The sequence below is a fragment of the Onychomys torridus genome, chromosome 20, assembly GCF_903995425.1.
Source record: "Onychomys torridus chromosome 20, mOncTor1.1, whole genome shotgun sequence".
Taxonomy (NCBI): Eukaryota; Metazoa; Chordata; class Mammalia; order Rodentia; family Cricetidae; genus Onychomys; species Onychomys torridus.
Genome location: NC_050462.1, coordinates 1,291,463 through 1,300,932, shown reverse-complemented (window position 1 = coordinate 1,300,932; position 9,470 = coordinate 1,291,463). Strand labels below are relative to the sequence as shown.

Here is a 9,470-nt window from a genome sequence, read left to right as displayed (position 1 = left end):
GAGCCTGCCTGGGACAGAAGCTGTGGTGAAACTGTATGTACCCCAAAAGAAAACAGAGTCAAAGGGACTGGCGAGGGGGGTTGTCTACAGCCGACCGGCCGGGCCAAGAGGGCCACACAGTAACTTAGTCCCTTGGACAAGTTGCAGCCCACATCCAAGGTGCTAGGGCGCAGTCCTTCGAGCCTAAAAACCCTTGGGAAGAGACAAGGACCGGCCGGCTGCCGGCTTGCAGGGCGGCCTCGGGGGAGGGCTGTCTCAGGATTCGCCGTGGGCAGGAGGGGCGTCGGGTCCCCACCCTCCAGAGCCGTGCTCCCCACGACCCCTGCATCCCCCTCCACCCAGGTGGGGCTCACGCTCAGCACCGAGCTCAGGGTCACCCCCACCGACTCCACTCGAGGGTAGCCGGGGCACTAGGAAGCTCGGCCACCCCGGCAGCCGCGCCCAGCCTCGCCCTGCCCGGCCCCGCCCGCCCTCCCTCCGCGGGGTCGCGGCGAAGGGAGGAGGGGCGGCGGCCGCTTGCGTGGCAGGCGCTCGGGCTGGGCTCGGCCTCCCTTCCCGGGAGGCGGGGTCGGCGCCGCGGCGGCGGCGGCGGAGCCAGGCCCCCTCCTCCTTCCGTGGCCGGCCTCTTCCCTCGCCGCCCCACGCTCGGGGCCGCTCCGACGCCGCCGCCACCGCGCCCGCGTGCCGCCAGCACAGCCCCGCGGGAGCCCGAGCCAGCGTCCCGGCCGCTCGCCCCGCTCGCCCACCCCGCCGCCGCCGCCATGCCCTCGGCCAAACAAAGGGGCTCCAAGGGCGGCCACGGCGCCGCGAGCCCCTCGGACAAGGGCGCCCACCCGTCGGGCGGCGCGGATGACGTGGCCAAGAAGCCGCCGCCGGCGCCGCAGCAGCAGCCGCAGCCGCCCGCGCCTCACCCGCCGCAGCAGCAGCCGCAGAATCAGGCGCACCGGGGCGGCCACCGCGGCAGGTCCTCGGCCGCCGCCGCCGCCTCCTCCTCGGCGTCCTGCTCGCGCAGGCTCGGCCGGCTGCTCAACTTTCTCTTCTACCTCGCCCTGGTGGCGGCGGCCGCCTTCTCGGGCTGGTGTGTCCACCACGTCCTGGAGGAGGTCCAGCAGGTCCGGCGTGGCCACCAGGACTTCTCCCGTCAGAGGGACGAGCTGGGCCAGAGCCTGCAGGGCGTCGAGCAGAAGGTGGGTACCCCGGCTTTGGCGGGGCTGAGACCCCACTCCTGCCCTCCCTGAAGGGGCGCTCGTCCTTTTCCTGTCCAGGCCTTGTGGCAAGAGCTGGGACCCCAGCTCCCCAGTAGGCAGGGCGGCCCCAGACCCGCTTTGTTAATGGTCCTGGAGAGGGATGGAGCAGGCTAGAGGATGGCCAGAGCATGGGGGAGGGTGGGCCAAGGGCCTGTCACAGGACATTAGCGGTGACCTGTAAGGAAGCCCGCAGGCTCAACGGAACCCATTCTTTTTGCATTAGAAACCGCTGAATGGGCAGAGTTGCCTGAAAAAGAGGCAAGAAGGGAAGCCAGCACATCCCTGGAAGCCTTTGGTCAAGGCTCCACCTGGGTTCTGCCAGTGGGAGTCATCCGAGTCAGTTTTTAATAGACCCAGAGCTTTGGGGGGAGGAAAAGGCAGTGAGTGAGCTTCGTCATTTGCTAAGTTCAGATGAAATAGTGCCTATCTTTAGGTCCCCTGTCCTTAGCTGGACCAATGAGCCCATGTGGGCCTTTGAAATAGCCTAGCTTTAGAGGAAACACAAGGCCAAAGGTATTAGGTCACATTTATGTGGTGTGTAGACTCATGTATTTTATTTTCTAATTCATAGAGTTAACCCTGGAGGGAGGGAGGGAGGGAGGGAGGGAAGGAGGGAGGGAGGGAGGACTGACATGTTTGACTCCATTTTGCAGACCAGAAAATTGAGGTTTAGAGACATAAAGTGAGTTGACAAAGACCCCCAACTGACTGAGTTGCAGATTGTCTAAGAAAGTCTGGGCCACCGTGTGATGAAGAATCCCTAGGGAGCTGTTTCAGGAATGGCTGAACCCAACTCCAGAGGCAGAAGGCTTAGTTTTTCCACCCTGCCAGCCAGAACGTAGCCCCTTCCCTCCCAGGTCCCCACCAGCCTCCACCATATTTTTGCTCAATGAAACTCAGTTGCTGGACGGAAACAAAAAATCCCGCCACTTCTGAGCCCGGAACCACTGCCTCTTTTTCCCAGCATGCTGCTTGTCCTGCCAAGTCTCTACTTGGGTTGTGTGTGCAGCGCTAGGAATTTCCTCCTAAGACTGGAAGAGCAACCGGAGTGAGTCAGCCTGAGAAGTGGTGCAGGCCGAGGGAGGTGACTTCTCTGAGGGAGTCAAGTAGGTAGTTCTGCTGTGCCTGCTGAATGTCAGATCATCCTAAAAACATAGACGACAGCCTGCCGGAGTGGGATCATTAGCTCCTGTTTCCCTCTACCATCCACCCACTTGCTAATCAGTCATAATATTTATCGAAGCCTGATAGTTGCATGGCTCTGTGTGGGCCCTGTGGAGGATTTGGAGGAGAAAAAGGCACCAAGCAAACGTGTAAAGTGACACACTAAGTAGGTGTGAGTGGTGGGTCACTTGCGCACACTTTGGGAAGGGAGAGCTGGTGAAATTCCCTGGGTCCGTACTTGGGTGGTTGGGACAGTGTAGCCGGCAGAGCTGTTGAGAGAAGGACTGGAGAGCATCCAGGATAGGGAACAATCTTGAACATGCCTGAAGGACAGAAGGCAGCTTGCCTTCCTGGGACAGAGTGGCAGGGGAAGTTGGAAACCGAGGCCCAAATACAGGTTGAAGAAATTGGTGTTATTTCCCATCTCTCCCCTGGTTTCACCTTCTTTTCCATTGCAGCAGTATGCCAATCACTTTCCTCTTTGGGCCTCAGTTTCTCATTCTCCCATCGAGGAAGGTACCATCAAGATTTGTAAGAACTGGGGGTAGGGGAGGGGGGATAGGAATGGCCCAGTCAGTGTTTGCTATGAAAGCATTAGGACTTGAGTTTAGATTCCTAGGACCCATGTAAAAAGCTGGGCCTGGTGGTCCATGCTTGAAATCCCAGTGTTGGGGAGCACAGAAAGGAAGGTATCTCTGGGGTTTACTAGCCAGCCAGTCTGGTCAAATCAAGAGACCTTGTGCCAAAAAATAAGGTGGAGAGCAGTGCCCACCTGTGGCCTTCACATGTGTGTACATCCACACCACGCAGCACATGCACATGGACTCCGAAGCCGTGGAAGTGGTGACCACCCTTGAAAAGAGTTAATGGTGTTAAGAAGCTACTACCTAACGTATCATGTATATTATCTACTTAATATGTGAATGCCTGTACCACAAGACTGCAGGAAGTCCGGGCTTCAGCACATGGGGGCGGTTCAGCTGCAGCCCTAGCTAAGCCCCTGGTGCCCTGGTCCATCCCAAGGCTTCATAAAGCAGAAGCAGGAGTAGCTCAGGCTGGTAGGGGCACCTTGTGAGAGGACCAGCTACTGGTAGAGAGTGAGTCCTTGTTTGTGCTGTCTTGTTTCTCATTTGGGCTCTGTGAAGAGGAGCCAGGGCTTGCTTTCAGTGGGGCAACCCTCTAGGCCTCCTTTGGAATAGTCCGGTCCTGAAGTCAGACATCCTGGGATTCTGATACGTGGTTCCACCACTTACACTCTGTGTAGTTATTGGTGCACAGTAAGTGCTCCATTGACTGTCAGCCATTAGTAACCAGTCTGCCCATCCTTACCCCAGCAAGACTTCCTGAAGGGAGAGATGAGGTCTAGCTATTATTTTGTCTCTGGCATTTACCTATCTCCTACCACACAGTGTACATCCCACACAGCCCGGAAGAACAGATGTCTAATGCATATTAATTGTTAATAAACTCTTTGTGTATAAAGATGAACATCCTACAATGCCCTCAGGAGGGGAAACACTGGGTCCCTTTGGGAGTTGGTAAGGGTTTCTGATCGAAATCACTTCCTAGCTGTTTGTAAAGAGCCAACCTGGTACTAAATAGGAGCTAGGCCCACCCAAGCTCTATCAGGCTGTGCTCTGAATCCCTCCATCCTTTGGTCCATTGAGAAAACACTGAAAGTGCCTGCCACAGTGAGGTGTTGGGCTCAGCCACTCACTCAAGCTTCTGTTTGAAGTGCGATGCTTAGAACAGGGAGGCACTGTGATTTACTAACCTAGTTTTAGAGGTCACCTCTCTCTAGTGCCTCCTCACAGTGTTCTTTATGTCTCAGGCTGTGTTTGGCTGGGGAGGGAAATCGTCTACTTTCTGTATCCCCCATGCTAATCTACCTTAAACAATCCCCCATGCATGGAGATAGAGACTTGAGAGGCCCCCTCCCCCTTTGCTAACAACCTGGGACTTGGGAAGTGAATATGATTTTGAGGTCCTGGAGCATGGTGGGCATGCTCTTGGGCTCGGGTGTCCTGCCTGCATCCCTGTGGTGGTCTCAGTTTCTCCTTTCCGAGTTTGGCATTGAGTGGAAGGTGCTGCTAGGACTCCTGAACTTCTGAGGAATTAGGCTAAAGCTAAACCAGGAGGAAAACAGTAGCTGCTGTGCGTTTGAGCATCCACGAGTCAGGCACAGTTAAGGACTTGATGTGTTTGAACCCATTTAGTTCTCGTGTGATGATCCTGTGAGTCAGGTCCTATTTTTATTCATCCCCCACCCCTTTAGTTACACAGACTATGTAGCTTCAAGATCAGACAGCAGCAAAGTGTTAACCTGAGATTTGCCTACCCAGTCTGGCTCCAGAGCATGCCTTGTTCTGTCTCTTCCATATAGTCTAGGCTAGCCTCAGACTCACTGTGTAGCCTAGGATGACCTTGAACTTCTGATCTTTCTGCTTCTACCTCCTGAGTGCCAATGTTATAGGCATGTGCTACCAGACCCAATTTATGAAGTGCTTGGGCTTGAATCTAGATCTTGAGAAGGCTAGATAAGCAGTCTATCAGCTAAGCTATATGCCCAGTCACAGTGACAGTCTCTCTCTCTATACATATATACATACCCATATGTGTGTGGTGTGTGTGTGTGTGTGTGTGTGTGTGTGTGTGTGTGTGTGTGTACCTGATTTTAAATTGGGAAAACCACCTCCAAGATTTATTTTTATTTTGTGTGTTTGGGTATTGTGTCTGCACGTATGTCTGTGTGCATGCTTGGTATCCGAGGAAGCCAGAAGAAGACATCAGATCTTACGGAATGAGAGTTATGGACATTGTGAGCAGCCATGTGATTGCAGTGAATTAAACTGAGATCCTCTGGAAGAGCAGCCAGTGCTCTTAACCACTGAGCCATCTCTCCAGCTCCTGAAAACTCTGAAATTTAGTTTAATCTAGAATATCTGTCTTCCTCCCTCTTTTTAAAATACATTTAATTGTTGACTATTAATGACATCATTTATCCTACAGAACCTGTCACACACTGGATTTAGCTGGCAACAACCTCATGACATCATAGTGAGTCTCTTATGTGTTCCAGAAATGGGGAGTTGGACCTAGGGGCTTAGAGAATCAAGGCCACACTGCTGGCCTTCTTACTCTTCTTTCCCTAATTTCCCCCCACCAATGGTACAGGTTTCACATGGGGTTAAGCTCTAGCTTTGATCAGCACAGCCTCTCAGTGTGTTAGACAAGCTCATTCAGAGGGCCCCCATTGAACTTAATTCAGAATGGAGTTCATGTAGAATGGGTATACAGTAGCAAAGAAAGTCACAGTGTGCTCACAAGAGCCAGAGTGTCCTAAGGAATCATCTGGCCCACTGCTTGTGTTCTTAAGTGAGGGCACTGAAGTCCAGGGAAGACAGTAACCTGCCAGAGACTACACAGGAATACACCTGGACTTGGTCTCTACGCTTTGTGTTGAGTGTCTCCGTGTGCCTCAGATTCTTTCCTAGGAAACTGTGTGGTGCTCAGTTGCAAGAGTTAGAAAGCCATCCTTCAAATAGAGGGAAGAGAGAAGAGAGAATAGGAGGGTGGAAATGCCCTGATTGACAGAAAGCTCAAGAGTAGGTTCGCAGGGACTGAGTTACATTTTCAGAATGTGATCTGGCCTTGTTTCTGTCTCCCTGTGTGCTGTCTTGATTGATGGGTGGGTGTTGGCCACATGCTGATCTGAGCAGCTCCAGGTCTCCCTCATCCAGTGGGAAAAGGTATTGCCACCTCATCAGCCTGCCTGCCGCTTGTCCATCCCTGGCTCGTCATGTTGACTGGGAGGTAGCGGTTGAGAGAGGCAGATGGACTGTGTTGACTGGTCAGGTTGGGTCATGAGTCGACTCTGAAGTACCTGGAGGGACCCTGCAGTTAGGAAGGATCCTGCTGGCGGGGAGGATGCAGCAGATAGTGCAGAGACTAGCAGTAGTGTATACAAACATGCCAAAAACTATTCTCTGTGGCTAACCTCTGGATCTTGCTTCCAGGTACAGTCTCTGCAAGCCACATTTGGGACATTTGAGTCCATCTTGAGAAGTTCTCAGCATAAACAAGACCTCACAGAGAAAGCTGTGAAGCAGGGGGAGAGCGAGATAAACCGTATCAGCGAAGTCCTGCAGAAGCTGCAGAATGAGATTCTCAAAGATCTGTCGGACGGGATCCATGTGGTCAAGGATGCCCGAGAGCGGGATTTCACATCCTTGGAGAACACGGTTGAGGAGCGCCTGACAGAGCTCACCAAGTCCATCAATGACAACATTGCCATCTTCACCGATGTCCAGAAGAGGAGCCAGAAGGAGATAAATGACGTCAAGATGAAGGTCGCCTCCCTGGAAGAATCCAAGGGCAGTCAGGACCTGAAAATCCTGGAGAAGGCCCTGAAGGAACTCCAGGCCTCTGTGAAGTCCAGGGAGAAGGACATTGAGGCCCTGCAGAGTTCCCTCCAGACCATGGAATCGGATGTCTACACAGAGGTCCGGGAGCTCGTGAGCCTCAAGCAGGAACAGCAGGCATTCAAGCAGGCAGCTGACTCAGAGCGCCTGGCCTTGGAGGCCCTCACGGAGAAGCTTTTGCGGTCTGAGGAGTCCTCCTCTCGCCTCCCAGAGGACATCAGGAGACTGGAAGAAGAGCTGCAGCAGCTGAAGGCCGAGGCCCATGGGGCAGAGGAGGCCTTCGTCTTCAAAGACTCCAAAGCCTTAGATGAACTCCAGCGGCAGATTGAGGGCCTGGGTGCCAGGCTCCAGTATGTAGAGGATGGAGTCTATTCCATGCAGGTGGCCTCTGCTCGCCACACGGAGAGCCTGGAGTCGCTCCTGTCTAAGAGCCAGGAGTATGAGCAGCGCCTGGCTATGCTGCAGGAGCACCTGGAAAGCCTGGGGTCCTCCTCTGATCTGGCCAGCACGGTGAGGAGCCTGGGGGAGATCCAGCTGACACTGGCTGGCGAAGTGAAGGAGCTGCAGCAGAGTGTGGGTGAACTCCCCAGCACTGTGGGGTCGCTGCAGGAGCAGGTGCACTCGATGCTCAGCCAGGACCAAGCCCGGGCCACAGGCCTGCCTCCCCAGGACTTCCTGGATAGACTCTCCTCTCTAGACAACCTGAAATCCTCAGTGAGCCAAGTGGAGTCAGACTTGAAAATGCTCAGGACTGCCGTGGACAGCTTGGTCGCCTACTCTGTCAAGATCGAAACTAATGAAAACAACCTGGAGTCCGCCAAGGGCTTGCTGGATGACCTGAGGAATGATCTGGACAGGTTGTCTGTGAAAGTTGAAAAGATCCATGAAAACATCTAAATGAACTGCTTGTGCGGGGCACACATTTATAATCCAGTTTCTTACGACCAAAAAAACAAAACAAATTACTGTTTCCTCCCAGGTACCCTCCCACCAGCCTCTTCCCCTCCCCCCACGAAAAGCAGGAGACACCATCTGAGCATGACGGCGTGGTGCTCTGTGCCCAGTTAATTTATTTGCAGTTATTACCACACACCTTTGGGTTCTGAAATCCTGTTTCTGCTTTTGGTTTGGCTTCCTGAAGGCCCAGCCCTGTGCAGAAAGGTGGCTTTTGGAAGGGATGTGTCTGCTGTCAGGGGATAACAATGGCTTTAACTGGGGATTAACAGGGAGCAGATTAACCTAAAAAAAAGAAAAATCCTGTCTGGCTGACAGATTTATGGTAAAACACAGCAACAGCCGTGGGGGGGGGGGGGCACTTTTAATTATCTTTAAGGAAAATTAATTTTACTTTTTTTATACTCTTGGCCTGTGTTTTTATGTCTCTTGTCTTCCACTTAGAACTGGTAAAAACTCACAGATGTGAGCTCTGAATGGGAGGAGGTTAGAGCCCCCAGAGCCTGCTGCTGGAGGGTCACTTTCTGTTCCTGAGTCTAGTAATATCCAAGACAACTATGCAAATTCAGGAGGTTCTGAGTGTGAAAACCGTGCCCAGAGGGAGGGAGGTGCCCTTCTGTCCCGGTGACCCACCTGTGCTGCCACAGTGGGGGGGGGGGTGTCACCGAGGACGTTTGGAATCCTAGAGGGGAGGCCTTTGTGTTGTGATGCCCTCCGAGATGTACTTTCCACAAAGGATGTGGGCATCTCCCTGGGGGATGTGGGCCAGCTCTTTCGACAGTGTCCTGAGAGGTCTCCTGTCGCCTGGCCCCATCTGTCAGTGAGGACCATGTGTGTTGCATTTCTGTAACTGTGCTGTCTTCAATGGCTACCTTGCCCTTCCCACTCACCCCACCCCCCAAAAAAAGAAGGAAAGAAAAAATTAAAAAAAAAAAGAAAAAGCTGAAAAGAAAAACAAGGTTTGTTAGTTTACTGTGAAATGAACTGTATGGCTTATTTACAATATTTTTAATTCTTAATAAACACTTGAGCTTTGTTATGACTTTTTAAGTCGATGAATTTTTACTGAGAATTTAGTAATGATGATGTATTTTTATCGGCGTGAAATATTTGGGATTAGAAATTGATAGGTTTTCCATGTTAACACTTTCTAAAATTTAACGTTTTTAAAGAATTATTATTTGGGGGAGGTAGTGTGTGTGCTTTACAGCGCATGTGTGGATGTCAGGGCTCTGGGGCTGTCAGGCTCCAGTCCCCCAGGTCTGTAGGTCTCTTAGCAGGTTGGTTCCTAGCCACTGCCTGCAATCTCAATGTGGTATCTATCAGGCTCTTCCTCGGGATCTGGCACCAGTCTTTAAATGACTCCCTAGCTGGCTCTAGGGTGTAGGTAGGGTGCACCACTGTCTTGGAAGACCTTAGATGGCTGATGCACACCTGGGCATTTCCTGGGCATCTCCAGGCCCGCATCCACCACCTCATAAAGTCCGTTGCTTATTTTGAACCTGTGCACGGGCATGGGTGGACACTAAGCAATGGCTCCCACTAGTCGTGGGCAGCAAACTGAGAAGCATGACAGGAGGTCATGGGACGAGATTTGGACCTGTTTTCTGCTCTTACTGTGTCTTCCTTCTCTGCCGTCAGGTCTCTACTATCTGCTCAAGGGCCTGAAAAAGCAGGCAAGTGT

General features: G+C 52.8%; 1 protein-coding gene across 1 annotated transcript; it reads left to right on the top strand.

Moving 5' to 3' along the window:
• Positions 1-504: 504 nt before the first annotated feature.
• Ckap4 (cytoskeleton associated protein 4) lies at positions 505-8,811 on the top strand. Its single transcript, XM_036169780.1, has 2 exons — positions 505-1,187; positions 6,428-8,811. The coding sequence occupies exons 1-2, from the start codon at positions 762-764 to the stop codon at positions 7,727-7,729; spliced, it is 1,728 nt and encodes a 575-aa protein (XP_036025673.1). The 5' UTR covers positions 505-761; the 3' UTR covers positions 7,730-8,811.
• The last annotated feature ends 659 nt before the right edge of the window (positions 8,812-9,470 follow it).